At 44.2% G+C, this 21,285-nt stretch overlaps 1 protein-coding gene across 1 annotated transcript in view; it reads left to right on the top strand.

Annotated features, from left to right (window-relative positions):
- Positions 1-11,840: 11,840 nt before the first annotated feature.
- Positions 11,841-21,285, top strand: part of LOC143975075 (uncharacterized) — a 51,725-nt gene continuing 42,280 nt past the window's right edge. The window contains exons 1-2 of the mRNA XM_077477065.1: positions 11,841-11,918; positions 16,530-16,754. Of these exons, the coding sequence (XP_077333191.1) occupies positions 16,537-16,754 (218 nt within the window). The 5' untranslated portion in view covers positions 11,841-11,918; positions 16,530-16,536. The remainder of the gene's footprint in view (positions 11,919-16,529; positions 16,755-21,285) is intronic.

Raw genomic sequence — 21,285 nt, 5'->3', positions numbered from 1 at the left:
GGGGAGGCGCTTTCTGCTCATGTGCTGATTAACACTTCACATGCCAAAAGAACAGACTGTGCTGAGACTTTGGAAGTATTTTTTTTTTTTCATGTGCTGTAGCTATAATGTAAGGTGACCGCACAATGACTGCGCCTGGCAACAAACATTCAGTTAGTTCTTTGGAGACTATATGAAATGATCACATTTATATTGAACGTCAGTTGCATTCTAACCATACACTATACAAAAAATCGCTCAAACCCATTTTCGAAATAAACGTAAATTCGGCTGTGAGAGCAAACGATAGTGCCATCATGTAATGACCGATAAATCGTTCAATGGACATAAATGAATCTATTTATTTTTTTTACCTAGTGAAAACAATTTGGACAGGAAACACATTAACCTTTTAATTTATCGTTCGTTCTGCAGAAAATTTCCAAACTTGTCCCTCATTTTTTTTTCAGCTCAAAAATGTTGTGCCCATTAACTGCCCGAAAAACGAACAAACTGGCCAAATGATCGAGTTTCGGACAATTTTTTCATATAGTGTATGGACAGCATAAGGCTGCACGCACACAGGCGCAAAAAACACAGCTGTTAAAGGCATTATGTTATCTGATGTGTATTATCTGATGTGTATATACACATTGCATCATTTACAGGCATATTTTAAAGCAGCATTCAGGCATGTGCAAAAAAAAAAAAAAAAACAACCCAAATCTGAATTCAAAAAGAAGCGTACTGTCATAATTTACACATGTGTGTATAAATGCGCATGCCTGTAATTTCAGCCTAGTGTTTGGAATAAATGAATATTCTAGCCATTAGAATTACTTTACGAGCATACGGCTTACGCACATCAATGCACATAAATACACTCAATACTGAACCTTTCTCTTATTCTGGATTTTTCTGTCATTTCGCTCCTACATGTAAAAATCTTATTTTTTTTGCTAGAAAATTACTCAGAACCCCCAAACATTACATATATATTTTTTTTTTAGCATAGAACCTAGGGAATAAAATGGCATTTGTTGCAATTTTGTTATGTCACATGATATTTGTGCAGCAATTTTTCAAACGCAATTTTTTTTTTGTAACAAAAAAACACTTTCATGAATTAAAAAAAACCCAGAGACATTATTCACCCCATTTTTTGTATAATGTGAAAGATGATGTTACGCTGAGTAAATAGATATCAAACCTGCCATGCTTTAAAAATTGTGCACGCTTGAGGAATGGCGCCAAACGACAGTGTTTGTCAATCTCCATAGGTGACGTTTTAACAGGTCTCAGACCTGCTTCTGATTGGCCGGATTGAGGATCAGTGTTTCAATAGCAAATATGTGCTCGCTGTTGCAATGCTCTGCGCCACAAGCGCACCTTATTTTGAAGCCTATTAGAGCCTCTGGCTCTAATCAGGTGCTTCAACAAAACACCCCGCCACTGGAATTCACACATCCAGCATCCTGAAAGGGTCCAGATGCATAAATAGGGGGTGTCGGTGTCCTGCAAAATAGCGGCTGTGGATAGAGCATGGGGGTGGTGGCTGTGGATAGAGGGGGTGGCGCTCCACCGCCCCTAATGGACGGGCTGCCACTGTTACTGAGACATCTGGGGTCTATTAGACCCCAGATGTCTCCTCTGCCCTTAAAAGCTTTAGATCATACCAAGATTGGTATGATCTGAAGCTTTTTTCAGATCAGAAATGGTTTGTTTGCAACTGGCGAAAGCAGAAGTGACTAAATACTGGTTGCTTCCGGTTTCTTAGACCATAGAGATAATCAGGGCTGTTCCCGATCAGCTCTATAGTCAGCCAGTGGAACCGCCAGCTGCAATCCCGGGTTCCCCAGTGGGAGGGGAGAGCCTGGGGAACACTTAGCCACTAGGATTGCTTTTACAAGAAAGAGCTCCAGCGGCTCTAAAAACAAGATAGTGGGATAATGCCTGCAGCAGCCGGCAACATCCCGGTAAAATCATTCAAAGTCGGGCAACATACGAGTACAACACCCAGCGGCAATTGGTTAAGTCATAATATCAGCAATAATCCTAACGCCTCGTTTTCACTTGTGGTTAGGGGGCAGTAAAAGCATACTGATGATCTGTGTTTTTATTGCTTACCAACCGCTTCCTCTTAAGCTGTAAAGGCAGAGCATGGGGGTGTACACATTCTGAGACCCATCACAGCATGACAGAAATGATCCTCGCTTTCATGCTTGGCTGGCATTATTGCATGGACTAATGAGGCCTATTATTCATGGTTAAAAAATGTTTTTTTTGCTGGCTAATTTTTAAACTGTGGTATCCAAATACTTATAGTTGTGATAAAAGTCCACCGCCAGGCTCCACCTCTACTAGTTTCGCCACCTCCTACATGGCTTCATCGGGAGGAATGACCTCCTGATTTCAATATCAATGCTTTTAATTTTTTTTAATAAATGAGTTTATTGCTAGCTGGGGTGGAGAGGTTTAATTTCTAATCCCTCGGATACTGCACTATAGGAGGCACGTTTTTCATTTTTTCCCATATATTTCTGAATCTACCGGTTACAAATGTGGATTAAGGTTTGAAGCAGCACAGTGAATGGAACATATACCAGTCATACAGTATCTCACAAAAGTGAGTACACCCCTCACATTTTTGTAAATATTGTATTTTATCTTTTCATGTGACAACACTGAAAAAATGACACTTTGCTACAATGTAAGGTAGTGAGTGTACAGCTTGTATAAGGGCCGGTTCACACAGCGAGGCGCGGCGAGGCGTCTCCGACTTGCCTCGCCGCGACCTGCGGGGACCTCAGCGGCGACTTGCAGAGGACTTCTGTATAGAAGTCAATGCAAGTCGCCCCCGAAGTCGCCCAGAAGTAGTACAGGAACCTTTTTTCTGAGTCGGAGCGACTCGAGTCGCTCCTCTCAGAACGGTTCCATTGTACAGAACGGGGGCGACTTGCGGGAGCGAGGCGAGGCGAGTCGTGTCGCCTCGCATCGCCTCGCTGTGTGAACCGGCCCTAACAGTGTACATTTGCTGTCCCCTCAAAATAACTCAACACACAGCCATTAATGTCTAAACCGCTGGCAACAAAAGTGAGTACACTCCTAAGTGAAAAATGGGCCCAAAGTGTCAATATTTTGTGTGGCCACCATTATTTTCCATCACTGCCTTAAACCCCTTGGGCATGGAGTTCACCAGAGCTTCACAGGTTGCCACTGGAGTCCTCTTCCACTCCTCCATGATGACATCACAGAGCTGGTGGATGTTAGAGACCTTGTGCTCCTCCACCTTCCATTTCAGGATGCCCCACATATGAGCAATAGGGTTTAGGTCTGGAGACATGCTTGGCCAGTCCATCACCTTCACACTTGAGCAAGGCAGTGGTTGTCTTGGAGGTGTGCTTGGGGTTGTTATCATGTTGGAATACTGCCCCGTGGCCCAGTTTCTGCAGGGGGGGATCATGCTCTGCTTCAGTATGTCACAGTACATGTTGGCATTCATGGTTCCCTCAGTAAACTGTAGCTCCCCAGTGCCGGCAGCACTCATGCAGCCCCAGACCATGACACTCCCACCACGATGCTTGACTGTAGGCAAGACGCATTTGTCTTTGTACTCCTCACCTGGTTGCCTCCACACACACTTGGCACCATCTGAACCAAATAATTTTATCTATGTCTCATCAGACCACAGGACATGGTTCCAGTAATCCATGTCCTTAGTCTGTCTTCAGCAAACTGTTTGCGGGCTTTCTTGTGCATCATCTTTAGAAGAGGCTTCCTTCTGGGATGACAGCCATGCAGACCAATTTGATGTAGTGTGCGGCGTATGGTCTGAGCACTGACAGGCTGACCCCCCCACCCCTTCAACCTCTGCAGCAATGCTGGCAGCACTCAAAGACAATCTCTGTATATGACGCTGAGCACGTGCACTCAACTTCTTTGGTCGACCATGGCGAGGCATGTTCTGAGTGGAACCTGTCCTGTATGGTCTTGGCCACCGTGCTGCAGCTCAGTTTCAGGGTCTTGACAATATTCTTATAGCCTAGGCCATCTTTATGAAGAGCAACAATTATTTTTTTCAGATTCCTGTTCTTTGCCATGAGGTGCCATGTTGAACTTTCATTGACCAGTATGAGAGAGTGAGAGAGATAACACCAAATTTAACACACCTGCTCCCCATTCACACCTGAGACCTTGTAACACTAACAGGTCACATAACACTGGGGAGGGAAAATGGCTAATTGGGCCCAATTTGGAAATTTTCACTTAAGGGTGTACTCACTTTTGTTGCCAGCGGTTAAGACATTAATGGCTGTGTGTTGAGTTATTTTGAGGGGACAGCAAATGTACACTGTTATACAAGCTGTACACTCACTACTTTACATTGTAGCAAAGTGCCATTTCTTCAGTGTTGTCACATGAAAAGATAGAATAGAATAAAATATTTACAAAAATGTGAGGGGTGTACTCACTTTTGTGAGATACTGTAGATTGTTTTCTATTCCTTGAGCCATCAAAGATCACTGAGGATCCCTTGGAGGGAATGTTTGCACAAAGTGTAAGACGTGTTTGACCCCTTGCAGGGTCGTGTAAAGGAGCTGAGTGAGCATTGCATGTGGTGGTGGGAGCACTTTGGATATGGAGGTTGTTTGAAGAAACATCACATACGTGGAAGAATCTTTCTTTTTATTATTTGGACTTTATGTTGCTCACATATATTGCACAGTCAGCTGTTGGTTTGCATAATTTTTATAGTTTATATTATTGCAGCGCTGCCATACTTTTATTTCTTAAGCCCCATACACACTATCAGTTTTTCTGCTCAGATTTACCAAAACCATATAATATGAAGTCAAACCTTAGGAGTTTCAATGTGTATGCAATCAGGCAGGTCCTTGCACTACATGGTTTTGGTAAATCTGAAGGAAAAACTCAGCAGAAAAACTGATAGTGTGTATGGGGCATAATACTGTTATCTGTGGGAGCACATTAGTGACAGCCGTAGCGATCTAAAGTGTATTACTAGTATTAGTTTAATTTTGAATTATTTCTGCATAATAGCGCGCAACTATCTCAATTTTAATTTGCAAATTCTTATACTAAAACTTTAGCTTTTTTTTTTTTTACTTTCAAAAAAGATTTTATTGGGCAAAAAGTATACATAACTTGACAGTGTCAATACAATCATTCACATTTTAAGGCGGGCACTATAGGAAATACAGCTACAGGGTATATTCAGAGCATCACAGTTGGTAGGCACTTATTGGGGAACAGTTTTCAGTAATGATACATGCAGTAAGAACACTATGTGCACATACGGGGGCATCGTTGACTTTTTAGTAATCATCCCTTATGTGCAGGTGTTTACTTCCTGCAGCTAGCGGTCCCATATTCTATTATATTTGGCTGGGCAGCCTCTATTAATGTATAGAAACGTCTTATATGGTAGAGCCGCGTTCACTTCCCTCTTCCAGTCTAGTACATGCGGGGGCTCTGGGCTCATCCATTTTCTAGCAATGGTTTTCCTAGCAGAAAACAAAGTTTCCTGTAGGAATGTGTGAGTGAACCTATCTAGGACCGTCGGGAATATTCCGAGCAAACACTGCTTTGGGTCAAGCGCCAGAGGAGATCCCATGACATCATGCAGAAAGGACACTACCTGTTTCCAGAACCCTTGAAGTTTGGGGCAGGCCCATATGAGATGGAAAAATGTGCCTGTTTCGGGACCACACCCTGCACACACAGCAGACTGGTTCCTTTTGAATCTGGCCACCCTAATAGGGGTAAGATAGGCTCGTGGAGTATATAAATTTGGGTGAGTCTATCAGAGAGCCTGGGGGATACTGTCTTGCAGGTCTCCAGAGCCTCCTCCCACTCCCCATCCTCCATTGCCCCTACCTCTCTCTCCCACCGTGGCTTCAGAGCATACGCCAGTTTTGCCGACGGAGGGGTGGAGAGCATATTGTAGAAATTCGAAGTACGTTTTTGGGGGTCTGTGCACTTAATTATAGCCATGAGAGGATTAGAAGCGGGTTGTGGGATGGGCTGCGGAAACTGTGCTTGAATCGCACGGGGGACCTGGAGATAGCGAAAGAACATTTGGTTGTGTAGTGTAAACTCCTCTTTAAGGTCAATAAAGGTCTTAATAGTCCCATCAATGATTAGATGGCGCAAATAGTATATGCCGCGTGAGGCCCATATTTCTGAGTTTTGTATATGGAGATATTCCCGTAGGTGATTATTGTGCCAGAGTGGTGTGTATTCATTGTGCGGTGGTATGCCCAGTTTAGTGGATGCCAAGTCTTATATGCGCCTATAATGATATAGTAGCGACATTCGATGCTCCCTTGTCTCTGTGCTCCCGCGCCCACCGAGATGGCACTAATCGGGTCTCCTGTACATTGTGCCCATCGAGGGCATATTAGAGTAAGGAAACGCTCTCTATCCCTCTTATCAACGTGGAAGATTTGGGACAGTTGCAAAGCAATATAATAATAATTAAAGTCTGGGAGGGCTGTTCCACCCATGTCAGTTGGGTTTTTAAGTGTCTGCCAGGCAATCTTGTGTCTGTTATTCCCCCACACAAATGGTTTGAGGAGGGCTTCAAGAGATTTAAAATATTTTATAGGTAGATAAACCGGAGTGTGCCAGAGAATATAGAGTATTTTGGGAAGCAACACCATCTTTATCAAGTTTATACATCCCCACACCCCAAGGGGCAACCGAGCCCACGTGTTTATCTTTTTCCTGATCAGGGAAAAAATCGGTTCGATATTTAGGGCAATGTAATCTGCTGGGGTCCTGGATATGTTTATGCCAAATATTTAATTGTATTGACCCTCTGTAGTGTCATGTCAGTCTCAGATTTGGGGAATGGGAAGCTATCAATCAGTAGTATCTGGGACTTGCCCCAGTTAATTTTCAGGCCTGGAAAAAGTCCCAAACATCTCAATCACCTGAAGCGATTTGTGTAGGGAGGCGCCGGTGTCTGGTAGGTAGAGGAAGGTGTCGTCAGCGTAAAAGCTATTTTTTTTCGGTCAAAGGTCCAAGTGTTAGTCCTTTAATCTCTGGGTCTGTGCGAATAGCCACAACAAGAGGTTTCCGAAGCCAGTGCATATAGAAGTGGGGAAAGTGGGCAGCCCTGTCTTTTGCCTCTACCGAGGTCGAATTGTTGAGAGGACCACCCATTCGCCACCACCCTGACCGTTGGATGCTGGTAAAGCAACTGAACCCATCTAATATACTTGGGTCCAAAGCCGTACCCCTGCAGCCATCTCCAGAGGTACCTACACTCTACTGAATCGAATGCTTTGGCGAGGTCCAAAGCTACCACTACTCTAGTTCCAACATTTGCATATGTGGTCTGTAAAATGATAAAAAGTTTCCGGAGATTGAAGGAGGTCTTGCGGCCTGGCATAAACCCTACCTGGTCTGCATGTATTAAGGAGATTATTACTTGGTTTAAACGTATGGATAAAATCTTGGCTAATATTTTAACATCCACTTGTAATAAGGAAATGGGGCGGTACGACTCTGGGTATCCCGGGTCTTTACCTGACTTGGGTATGAGGACTATTACGGCCTCCCCCTTCCTGTGCTTTTAGTCTCTACCACATGTGGGTCTCGTCTAGCTCATCAAAATTGTCCTGCTGCTGGCCAATTTTTAACTGCTGTAGCATGTGCAGTCTCTTAAAGAGGATCTGCGGTCTGCTCACATAATTTGAAATACAAATATCTTTGCCATTCTGAAGCTTCCCTCCAACTACTTTGCATATTATTTTATATATACTGAGATTTTGTACTTGCCAAATATGCTGCAGAAATTTCCCTCCACTGAGTCTGGCTGCAACCATTTTTAATGCGGGCAGCTAAAGCTGCTGCCTGTTCACTTCCTGGATTTACGCAGACACACAGAGGCACACCTCCAGCTCTGCGGCTCTCATTGGCCCTCTTATGACTCATCCCTCCTCCCTCCCTGGCAAACTCTCATGAGAGTGAGAGAGAGCTGTGCATGGTGTCATAAGCCAAGGCTTATTACCAGACAAGACACAAGAAACAGGAAGTGGGCTGTATAAGGAAGGTATTCACTGTCAGAAAACAAATGTTTTACTATCCAAAGTTAAAACAACAGGGCAGAGGAAAAATTACTGAAGGTCTGCTTTAATTGTTGTAGTTATACACCTGCAGGTATTCTTTGTCTCTACTACATGTGGGTCTCATGAAAATGTCCTTCTGCTGGTAAATTACACTGTTATATCACCTTGTCAGGAAAGGTTTCACCTGCTGGTAGTGCTGTCAAACCTTTGGCTTGTAGTTCTGGTGCCCACCAGCGGGTGTCTCCTGGCAGTCTGGAACTGTCAGGAAAGGTTTCACCTGCTGGTGGCACTGTCTGATCCTTGGGTTGCAGTACCACCAGCGAGTGTCTCCCAGCAGTGTGGAGCAGACATTATTTCCTGTGGTCAGGCGTCACCTGAGGCTGAAGGAGATGTGCATTAATATCCGGCAAGCACTCACACACTTGCCTTGGTATTGTTCTTGAGCCCTGAATCTGTACCACAACCTGATCCCGTCCACCTTCTCCCTGTCCTGTTTGCTCCCTGCCCCCACCTGCTGATCTCCCGTTGATGACCCTGGCCTGGCTACATTTACGATTCTGGTATTCCCCATCTATTGTATATACCTGTTTGTTGTTATCTGTGGGTCTCTGGTAGTTGGATTGTTGTGCACTGTGTTGTATTGGAGATGTTTGTATCTATATTCACTCATAGATCATCTGCAGATTTTCTATGGTTAGATGGAAAAAGTGGGAGATTCCACCATCCACACAGTTTAGCGAACATGGAGAAATCAGTTGCACTTTTTCCATTTAACCATAGAAAATCTGCAGATAATCTATAGGTGTATGGCCAGCTTTACTTGAATAAATTACATTACTTCACTTTTCATGCGTTTGGTTCCCTCTGTTGCTGTCCACACAGTTCTGGTCACACCTGTTCATGACACACCTGCAGTATTTTTAAGTAATGTTAAAGGTTCATGTAAAAAAAAAAAATAACAAACATGTTATACTTGCCTGCTGGGTGCAATGGTTTTGCACAGAGCAGCCCCGATTTGTTTCTTCTTGGGTCCCCCGCCGGTGCTCCTGGCTCCTCCCTCTTGACCAGTGCCACCAATAGCAATCCGCTTGCCATAGGGGCACTGGTGTGTGCTTGCTTCCGAGCAAGACACATAGCGACGTGGCTCGGCCCCGCCCCTCTCTCCTCATTGGCTCCCGCTGCTGTATCAGCCAAAGAGGAGAGAGAGACCTGGGACAGCCAAGGCTCCTGAGCACATCACCGGATTGAGAGGGGGGTAAGGTGAATATTAATATTAGGGTGGGCTGTGGGGGGAGCAGCACAGGGAAGGTTTTTTACCTTCAAGCATAAAATGCATAAATGTAAAGCAAACCTTCAGCCTTTACAACTACTTTAAAGTGATATTAAAGCAAATTTGTTTTTTAAATAACAAACATGCTATATTTACCTGCACTGTGCAGTGGTTTTGCAAAGAGCAGCCGTAATCCTCCTCTTCTTGGGTCCCCGCCAGTGCTCTTGGCTCCACCCTCTTGCCAGGTGCCCCCAGAGCAAACAGCTTGCTGGAGGGGCACCCAAGTAGGTTCACTCCTGAGCCACTGTTTTGTGTGTCTATTCATACACGGAGCTGCGGCTTGGCCCTGCCCTCTCTCTCTTCTCATTGGCTCACTGGCTGTGATTGACAGCAGTGGGAGCTAATGGCACGCGCTGCTGTCTCAGACAATGAGGAGGAAGAGTCCCCCAGAGAGCTGAGACTCTCGTGCACATTAGACATGGGCGCTGTCAAAAAATTTGTTTTGTTTTGTTTCGTGCGAAAAAAAATCGTATTTCGTAATTTGTGTACGAAATTCAATTCGGAAATATGAATTTTCGTTAGATTCGTAAACTTTTTGTTAAAATAACGAAAGTTCGTTATGATGAATTTATCATTATGAGGGGCTCCCACCATCCCTGTGCTGTGCTGACTTCCTGGGTTTTTAACTTTTAGGTTTGTTAACTTTTCGTAACAATTACGAATTTATCATTATGAGGGGTCCCCACCATCCCTGTGCTGAGTTCCCAGGTCTGTATACCTGCTGTGTCCATTATGAGGGGTTCCCCCCATCCCTGCTGCTGAGTTCCCAGGTCTGAGTGTACACCCGCTGTGCCCATTATGAGGGGTTCCTACCATTCCTGTGCTGTGCTCACTTCCTCTGATTGGTGAACAAAACACCAGTCATGTTTCTGTTAATTTGGATCCGAAATTCTGAAATTCGTTAACGAAATTTTGTATTTCGTATGAAATTCGTACGCCTAGAAATTCCCATAGGGTTCCCACCATCCCTGTGCTGAGTTCCCAGGTCTGTACACCTGCTGTGTCCGTTATAAGGGGTTCCCACCATCCCTGTGCTGAGTTCCCGGATCTGAGTGTACACCCGATGTGCCCATTATGAGGGGTTCCCACCATCCCTGTGCTGATTTCCCAGGTCTGTATTCCGGCTGTGTCCATTATGAGGGGTTCCCACCACCCCTGTGCTGAGTTCCCAGGTCTGTATACCTGCTGTGTCCATTATGAGGGGTTCCCACCACCCCTGTGATGAGTTCCCAGGTCTGTATACCTGCTGTGTCCATTATGAGGGGTTCCCACCACCCCTGTGCTGATTACCCAGGTCTGTATACCTGCTGTGTCCATTATTAGGGGTTACCACCATCCCTGTGCTGAGTTCCCAGGTCTGTACACCTGCTGTGTCCATTATGGGGGTTCCTACCACCCCTGTGCTGAGTTCCTGGGTCTGAGTGTACACCCGCTGTTCCCATTATGAGGGGTTCCCACCATCCCTGTGCTGTGCTGACTTCCTCTGATTGGTGAACAAAACACCAGTCACAATTCTGTTAATTTGGATCCGAAATTCGTTAACGAAATTTCGTATAAAATTCATAAGCATAGAAATTCCCCATAGGGTTCCCACCATCCCTGTGCTGACTTCCTGGGGTTTTAACTTTTAGGTTTGTTAACTTTTCGTAACAATTTACGAATTTTCTTTATGAATTTGAATCAAATACGAATGTACGAATTTCCGGAAATTCGTAAGAATTTTCGATTTGTACGAAACCAATCGCACATGTCTAGTGCACATCGCTTGATCATGATGTGGCTCAGGTAAGTATTGGAGGGGCTCCTGCACACAGAAGTATTTTTTCCTTCATGTGTAAAAAAAAAAAAAACCTTGAACCTTTAGAACCTCTTTAATTCTTGTGATAAACTACAAGCTCATACTTTGTGTTTCTATGCATTGCCAGGCTGTCCCTAAAAATGGTGCTGTTCGGTAACATCACATCCAGCTTTAAGGTACCCCAATGCCTGTAATTTGGAGGATTTGTGTCACTTCAATGTTGCTCTTGAAGCTGCATGAAAAGACCATCTCCCCGCTGTACATGATATTTTTACAGTTTTTGGCATTGATACCTGTCTGCCATGGCAGTGCCCAGCTTCCAGTGCTTCATACAGGATTCGCAAAGCACTCAGTTTATGGACCACAGAGACCCTAGGGGTGAGGAGAGGGTTCAGAGAAGCAGTAAAATGATGAAAACAATGCAGAGAATGGAGGCTGGGATCAGATGAGGAGACAATGGAGGGGGCACAGAGGGGTGAGAGTACTGGGAGGGCAGGCTGGACAGAGGTGCCATGTCCTGGGATGTCTGCCTGCCTGCTCCCAGGGAGGAGGGATCTCTATTATTTGTGTTGCAATCTGGATACACAGTAACAGGAGTGGCTGGAGGAGGGAGGACTGTGTGCTGAGTGGAGAGGGATACAGAAAACTCATTTATCCCTCAGAGCTCAGATAAACACACAGAGAGCCACTCAACACAGGAGCCGGGGCCACACAGGTGATCTGTCCATCCATTACACTGCCTCCTTTCTATGCTGTCCCTGTCTGTCCATGCTGTCCTTGTTTCAGTCCATGCTGTCTCTAGGTCTGTTCATGCTGTCCCTGTGTCTGTGCATGCTGTCTCTGCATCAGTCCATGTTGTCTGTGCATCTGTCCATGCTGTCTCCATGTCTGTATATGCTGTCTCTGCATATTTCCATGCTGTTCCTCAGTTTGTCCATGTTGTCTCTGCGTCTGTCTATGCTGTCCTAATATCTGTCCAATGTTGTCTCTGCATCTATATCCAATGCTGTCTCTGCGTCTGTCCAACGCTGTCTCTGCGTCTGTCCAGTCCCTGCGTCTGTACATACTGTCTCTGCATATTTCCATTCTGTCCCTCTCTAATGCTGTCTCTGCGTCTTTCTATTTCTTTCCTGATTAGAGGACCCAATGTGCACAATGTGATCCTTCTACTTCTAAAGTCACCTTCTGCTTCCTATCATACTTCTGTCTCTGAGCTGTGTGATACTTTTTGCTGTATGTTATGTGCAATGGTGCTGTATAACCCGACCCATGACCTAGGAAAGTACACCAGCAAGGACTCAAAAGTACCTAAGCCACTGACAGCAAACAAATAGCATTTTCGGAAGTCTCTATCATAGACCCCCTACACGTCCCTATCATTGATGAAAAGATGGAGTGCATTTTTTTTTGTGAATTGTCTCAACTTTGATTTGACTTGAACATAGCAAGCCAGCTGTAACATTTTGTTTTCTAAGATTTGTGAAAAAAATGGAAGATAGAAGCTGAATCTCTTCCATGTCTCCGTCATACACCCCCTCTATGACTCTATAATACACCCCCTATATCTGTATCCTATACCTCCTCTATGTCTCTATAATACACCCCCCTATATCTGTATTCTATACCTCCACTATGTCTCAATCATTCAACTCCCCCATGTCTCTATAATACACCCCGTCTAGGTCTGTACCATATACCCCCTCCATGTCTCTATAATGCACCCCTCTCTGTCTCTATAATACACCTCCCATATCTGTATCCTATAGCTCCTCTATGTCTCAATCATTCAACTCCCCCATGTCTCTATAATACACCCCGTCTATGTCTGTAACATATTACCCCGCCATGTCTCTATAATACACCCCCTCCATGTCTCTATAATACACCATCTCCATGTCTCTATAATACACCCCCTCCAGGTCTCTATAATACACCCTCTCTGTGTCTTTATAATACACCCCCTCCAGGTCTCTATAATACACCCTCTCTGTGTCTCTATCATAGACCCTCTCTGTGTCTCTATCATAGACCCTCTCTGTGTCTCTATCATACACCCTCTCTGTGTCTCTATCATACACCCCCTCCATGTGTTTTGTTGTCGGAAAGTCCGACCGTGTGCCTGCTCCATAGAACATTTGTTGTCGGAAATTCCACCAACAAATGTTTAAGAGAAGGCTCTCAAATTTTCCGACAAAACTATAATACACCCCCTCCGTGTCTCTATAATACACCCCCTCCGTGTCTCTATAATACACCCCCTCCGTGTGTTTTGTTGTCGGAAAGTCCGACCGTGTGTCTGCTCCATAGAACATTTGTTGTCGGAAATTCCACCAACAAATGTTCAAGAGAAGGCTCTCAAATTTTCCGACAACCAAACTATAATACACCCCCTCCGTGTCTCTATAATACAACCCCTCCGTGTCTCTATAATACACCTCCTCCGTGTCTCTATAATACACCCCCTCCGTGTCTCTATAATACACCCCCTGTGTCTCTATCATAGACCCTCTCCGTGTCTCTATCATAGACCCTCTCCGTGTCTCTATCATAGACCCTCTCCATGTTTCTATCCTAGACCCTCTCTTTGTCTCTATCATAGACCCTCTCTTTGTCTCTATCATAGACCCTCTCTTTGTCTCTATCATAGACCCTCTCCGTGTCTCTCTCATAGACCCCCTACACGTCTCTATCATACATGCCCCCCTTGTCCCTATCATATACCGCCTCCATGTCCCTATCATATACCCCCTCCATTTCATTATCGGACACACTCTCCATGTCCCTATCAGCCATCCTTGATGTCGCTATCATACACCCCCCTCCATCATACATCCCCTCCATGTCCCTATCATACACCCCCCCCCCTTCCCCCTATCATACACCCTCTTGTGTAAAATACTGTGAGAGGGCACTAAATAGGCCCATTTAGATCCACTGGAATGGAATAAAATGTAGGACACCATAGCCCACTGCTCTATAAACTTGATGGCTACTGAGGCCAACTATAACCTTTTATAATGAATACACTGGCACATGGTGCCCCAGAGGTTGGCCAAATTTGTCCTTGGGGTCTTTTTGGGGTTGCGCAGAAACTGGCACACTCATCCATATTTGATGGGACTATCCAAAAAGCAGATCTTATTGGATAGGTGTTTATCAACTGATATATAAAATTTTGGCCAAAAGCATCTGGAAGGATTCATTGGAGATTCTGCTAAACTTAAGATCTGGACACCATAGATGAAGCATTACATGTTCTTACATTTTGACCACATGTTGCTTACTAAGTTTGGAGCCTGTTATTGGCAAATTTGTGCCATCCTGGGTCTCCCTCCCTTGCTTTTCTCCCATTCCTTTCCCTTCTTCTGAACTCCACTCTTCAGCTTGTTCTTTTACTTTTTTCACGTCTTCCATCTTCTGTATCGTGATTCTCTCCTACTCTCTCTGTTCTTTGTTACTTCTTGTTCTTTGGTTCTACCTTGGTTCTCGGCACGCAGGTTCCTTAGCCATGGTACACAGGCCCTTACCAAGTCTGGATTTGTAATTTTTCTTGGTTTGGCATTTTATTTCGGCAAACTATACAGCTGTACTCTTTACATCCTACTGTGAAAGCCAGTCATGCTCATTTTGGAAGGAAATGTAACCTGTATATTGAAGTGCCTTGCTCAATTTTGTAAAACTCCATAAATACCTAATTGTAACAGAAAAACTAGCAACACCGGACCCCCAAACCACATTATTTGCATTGCAATGCATTTATTATGATCAAAATATACAAAAGACAAATAGCACAATACATAGGGAAACCATATCAGAAATACACGCACTATATTGCCAAAAGTATTGGGACACCTGCCGGAAAATCGTGTGTAGGCTCCAATGGGACTTTTTCCGTCGGCATTTCCAACACATAAAGTTTGAGAGCAGGATCTAAAATTTTCCGACAACAAAATCTGATCGTTTAAATTCCGATCATGTGCAGACAACTTCGACGAACAAAGTGCCACGCATGCTCAGGAGAAATTACGAGACGAAAGCTATTGGCTACTGTTCTCTTTATGGTCCCGTCGCACGTGTTCTATGTCACCTTGTTCTGAACGATCCGATTTTCTGACAAATTTGTGCGACCGTGTGTATGCAAAACAAGTTTGGGCCAAAATCCGTCTGAAAAAAATCTGACGGATTTTGTAGTCGGAATATCGGACCGTGTGTATGGGGCATTAGTCTGTAGGGTTTAATATTTAGTTGGCCCACCCTTTGCAGCTATAACAGCTTCAACTCTTCTGGGAAGGCTGTCCACAAGGTTTAGGAGTGTGTCTATGGGAATGTCTGACCATTATTCCAGAAGTGCATTTGTGAGGTCACCGATGTTGGAGAAAAGGCCTGGCTCACTGTCTGCACTGTAAAGGTGTTCTATCCGGTTGAGGTCAGGACTCTGTGTGGGTCAGTCAAGTTCCTCCACTCCAAACTCGCTCATGTATGCCTTTATGTATTTTGCTTTGTTCACTGGTGCAAATCATTTGGTGGAGGGGGGATTAAGGTGTGGGGTTGTTTTTCAGGGATTGGGCTTGACACCTTAGTCCCAGTGAAGGGAAGGCATCAGCATACCAAGACATTTTGGACAATTTTATGCTCCCAACTTTGTGGGAACAGTTTGGGGATGGCCCCTTCCTGTTCCAACATGATTGCGCACCAGTGCACAAAGCAAGGTCCATAAAGACATGGATGAGCGAGTTTGGGGTGGAGGAACTTGACTGGCCTGCACGGAGTCCTGATCTCAAACCGATGGAACACCTTTGGAAAGAACTAGAGCGGAGACTGTGAGCCAGGCCTTCTTGTCCACATCAGTGCCTGACCTCACAAATGCACTTCTGAAAGAATGTTCAAACATTCCCATAGACAAACTCCTAAACCTTATGGACAGCCTTCCCACAAGAGTTGAAGCTGTTATAGCTGCAAAGGGTGGGCCAACTCAATACTGAACCCTCCCAACTAAGACTGGGATGAACATGTTTAGGTGCATGTAAAGGCAGATGTTCCAATAATTTTGACAATATAGAGTATGTACAAATAGAGAATTCCAGATCTAAACTGCAATGGCACCAAGCAAGGATGAACAAAGGTGAGGTCCTATCCCAACATTTATGAATTCCTTTTGACCCCTTTCCCAAGGAGGACCACTTGCGATGATAAAATGCCTGGATGGTAGAAGCATTGGGAGTCCTTGGACAAGCTATTTATAGGAAATTGTCTATTGTTTTTTGGGAGTTTTGCTGTTTTTATGTTGCACTTACAACTTTTGACCAGAATCTATTTCATCTTGCAGTGTGCTCATGGTGACAAAGGAGTCAGCAGTCAGTGCCTCTGCAATGGAGAGGATATTACCGCAGCTTCTCTCCCCATCCCACCAGGAGGTGCAGCAGTGTGTAGAGCAGCTGATGAGCGAGGTGCAGAGCCGCTGTGAGGAACTGCTGGAGGCTTTGGTGAAAGACGTGAGGTGCAGCCAATATTTAGCTGCTTTATGCAGCCAGTTGGAGACACCCAATGTCAGGTAAGAAAATCCATACATTATATTCCCACTTTTAAGAAACGGAGAAGATGAATCTCCCCAGAAGGGCAACTCACAGTAACAAAAACCTGACAGGGGTACCATTTCTTCCTAAAAAAAAATGGCTTTAGTTCCATCATCAACTACACACTACTAAAGACTGTAGCCAGTGGGCCAGTGGGAGTAGAAAATGTCTCAGGCTTGGTGGTGGAGGGAGTAAAAAAATGAAATAGCACTTGTGGTCAGTAGAATACCATTATTGGTATCAGTGGGGGAAATAGTGCCCCATCATTGTTGTCAGTGGGGGGAATAGTGCCCCATCATTGGTATTAGTGGGAGGAATAGTGCCCCATCATTGTTTCAGTGGGGGGAATAGTGCCCCATCTTTGGTGACAATGGAAATAGTGTTCTATCATTTACAGTATATCAGTGGGAGGAATTATGTATCATTGTTGGTATCAGTGGAAGGAACAGTGCCGCATCGTTGGTGTCGGTGGAAGGAATTATGCCCAACTATTGGTGTTGGTGGAAGGAATAAGGCCTCATCCTGGGTGTCAATGGGAGGAACAATATATTTTATCAGTGAGAGGAATAGTATCCCAAGACCTGGATAAAGGCAAGCAATGGACTGCATCTGGCCCATGGGCCGCAGTTTAAAAAGCCACTGGTGCAGGGCAGCACAGTGGTGTAGTGGTTAGCACTCTCACCTAGCAGTAAGAAGGTTGCTGGTTCAAATCCCAACCACGACACTACCTGCCTGGAGTTTGCATGTTCTCCCTGTGCCTGTGTGGGTTTCCTCCGGGTACCCTGGTTTCCTCCCACAATCCAAAGACATGCAGGTAGGTTAATTTGCTTCTGTCCAAAATTGGCCCTAGTGTATGAATGGGGACCTTGGATTGTGGGCTCCTTGAGGGTAGGGACCAACGTGAGTGTACAATGGATAGGGACAATTGTAGACACTCACTCAGGTTGAACTGAATGGACTGGTGTCTTTATTCAACATAACTAACTATGAAACTATATCATAGGCACCTTTCAAAATAATTCAGCAATGGCAGTGGCCATGTTGCAATTCCCAAAGTTAGACTGATGAGTTAATATGCCTCATCTGAATGGACCCTTACCTAAGATCTTAAAGGGAACCTAACATGAAGGCTGTCATCTCCTTCTGAAAATGTTAGTTGCCTGGCTGTCATGTTATTGGTTAAACTGGATGAATGTATTTTTTAACCAGATTAACTATGATGACCCTTAATTGTAACGGTAAGATTTAATGTATAGGTTTTATGTTTGTAATAGCAATAGAAATTTTTTTTTGTAAATAAAGAATATAACAGAAAAAAACTATGATGACCCTTGGACTTTAGTAGTCACTGATTTGGGACAAGCGTGCAGATAGGACTTATGATTTTTGTAGCGACATTCGTGAATTTCATACTTGTATAAGGTCAGTGGCTCAGAACATATCAAAGCTAGACACATACAGGTTGCTGGCATTTTCAGAAGGAGGTCAGCAGTGGGTGCCCTTGTGTTTCTCTTCTGACAGGTTCACCCCTTCAGTGTAAATTGTTAGTGTAGCTCCCCTTTAAGTCTTGCATATGTTCTTGAATACATTAGCCTCTTGTTCCAAATTCCAATCAACTTGACATTATTTAAAAGGGATTACGGTGAATTATAGCTTAAACCTGTTAGACATGGAAAGTGCATTGAGAGTGTTATTAACAGAGGCTATCCTCTGATTACACACATTGGGGAGACTCCGGGTGGAGTGTACACAAGGTGGAGCCACGATTGGTTGTGGCAGGAAGGTATCTGTTAGGATCATGGCATAATAGAATGTCTGAACATAATCTATCTGAAGAGCAAACACATACCTTAAGCAGCATGACAGATCCTCAGCAACCAAGCCTAAAATAAATTGTAGGGTAAACAGCGGGAGTAGAAGGACAAACACTGTCAGCCAATAAGGAGCGGGTTAGCAAAGCTATGTTCTCCTACCACTAAATAGTAGGGCGTCATGGTGGCTTAAAAGTTTAACTTGTAAAGAGAAACATTTTATATATTAGGATCATGTACAACCAGCAGATAGACATTGCCAGCAACTGCTGTTTGTGTGACCTTGCATGGACGCTTTGCGTTACCCTGATCAGAACCCCAGCCTCTGCCACTTTGCCCATTCCCAACAAGCAGCTAGAGCCAATTTGGGGCAGATGTCGGAAAACTAATTAGTGGCTCTGTTTGTTACCTGATTACCATCTGCATCAACAGAGATGATGTGACCATTAGACCATGTGACCAATGCCTTGACACTGGTCACATGACCTTAGGCTAGGCCAATCCCAGAACCACCTTAATAATTAAAAATATAGCAAGCTGTCTGATCAAAATAAATAAAAATTAGGGTATATGCTGGTAAGGCCTGCATTATCACAACACGCAAAAAACAGTTGGTGTACTTCAGTGCCATTCATTCTTATTGGCACCCAACACTCCTTGTTAATGCACTTTCTTACACTGTAGGGTGCTGCGTTTGAAAAAATAGCGCATGCACCTTTTTTTTGGTACATTAGGCAGCACATTTAAATTTGTATGCTGACCACATTGCAACAGTGTGAATCCAAATTAGCATTGCGCTTGGTGAATTTCCAATAAAACTTAATAAAAACTCAATAAAAACGCAGGGCAGTAAACCCATTCTAAGGCATGCATTAACAGTGGGGGAAGGGGCACAGTTCCGCATCCTTGTCCTGGGCGCTAGATGAACCTGTCCCAGGACTGATGGGCAGCTTTACTCTATCTTGAAATACCCAGAACTGCATTGCCGTAGTGGGTAGCCCTGTCAGCCCCCTCCCACCCAACATCCATCTATTGAAAAATTGAAAGAGTCGGGTAGAAAATACTCGGATGAACAGCAGCTGCATCCAATCAGATGCAGCTACTGTTTGGGTATTCTGACAGCCACCATTGGCATCTGTTTGAATACAGCAGCCCAGAAAGGGTATTTGTTCCTTTTGCATTGTTTGCCTTACTTCATCCTGAACTATCCTGAATTTGCCAAAATTGACTTAGTGGGTAACCCTGTTGGCCCCCTCCCACCCGACATATTTTGTTAAAAAAATCAAATGAGAGGGAAAATAGATTAACAATGGTTGCATTTAATCAGATGCAGCCACTGCTTGGGTATTCTGGAAGCCACCATTTGTCAGAACACAATAGCCCAGCAGGGGAATTCATCCATTGAAGTGGTTGGCATGGATGGAAGAACTTAATAGTGTATGACCAGCTTTAGATCGAAAGCTAGGCCAGAAGACATAACAAGGTGGGGGGATCCAACTGTTCTCCAACATCCATGGTCAGCTGATAGAATGTTTTACTTATTTTTACTGTAACCACTTTAGTTGATCTTTAAGTGTGTGCAAGTTTTTTAAGCTGCCACAGGAAAAGAAGGCGAGGGTACATCTTTCAATGCAGAAACCTGTTCTGGTGGCAAATGTCTAAGTGGATGTATCCTCTCGCTTTGAAGAATTCTCCTCTTATTTACTGCAGTGTCTGTGGGACTGAAATCTTGATGGGACGGAGATAGCAATAAAAATAAATACATAGAAAGAAACAAAAAAAAAAAGACATTTAAACAATACGTACTAAAGTAATAAAAAAAGCTTTGGCTTTACATACACTTGTCTACCCCCTCATTGATGTTTGCACTGAAAGGGATTAGCACCTTTCTCTGTATCCCAATGGTCATTATGAAAACACGGCTTCTTTAAGCTACTTATCGACTTGTTTACAGTTCCTGCCCCAGGTTGGTTTTACCATCCACGTGTGCTCCTGGCACTGTTCCATTGCTGGCTCTACAAGCATCCGTTTAGTGTTGGATGTGTTTCCCCAGCAACTGCTGGGCTGGGGCTGTTTACTGTTTGGCTCTCCTTTCCGGGGAAGATAAGCGGGGGGTGAAGACCAGGTCTGCCTGACACCTGATCATCCCGGCCATATAGATTGAAAGTAGGACATTAAGTTTTAGTCCATCCAAAACATTAGGCAGATACAGTATAAAGAGCAATTACAGGCACCAAAAGCAAACAGTGGACTGCTAATGATATCCAGCAAACACTGCCAGTGTGCTAAAGTCAGATGCTACCCTTTAAAGTGGTAATAAAGTCTGTATTTAGATTTTAACCTACAGGTATGCTTATAGGCTGGATTCACACCTATGCAGTTTTAGTGCTTTTTGCATTTTGCAGATTTGCACCACAGAACATGTTCCGTAGGAAACAATGTTAAATCGACTGTAGACTGCAAACCTGAAAAATGCAAAAAGCACTAAAAATGCATAGGTGTGAATCCAGCCATAATAAAGCTTACCTGTAGGTTAAATGAATATCTCCTAAACATGCACTGTTTAGGAGATATTCTAGGGAGCAGCAGCCAGTGACGTTACCGGCTCATGAGCTCTGGAGGAACGGCATGCCTGTGATGTTCCTTAAGGCCTGGTTCACACCTATGCAATTTTTTTAGTGCACTTTTAGTTTTGCAG

The sequence above is a fragment of the Lithobates pipiens genome, unplaced genomic scaffold (assembly GCF_037356315.1).
Source record: "Lithobates pipiens isolate NorthernLeopardFrog02 unplaced genomic scaffold, aLitPip1_a1.2 Scaffold_1, whole genome shotgun sequence".
Taxonomy (NCBI): domain Eukaryota; kingdom Metazoa; phylum Chordata; class Amphibia; order Anura; family Ranidae; genus Lithobates; species Lithobates pipiens.
Note: the sequence above shows the minus strand (reverse complement) of the source record. Positions and strands in the feature narration are given on the sequence as shown.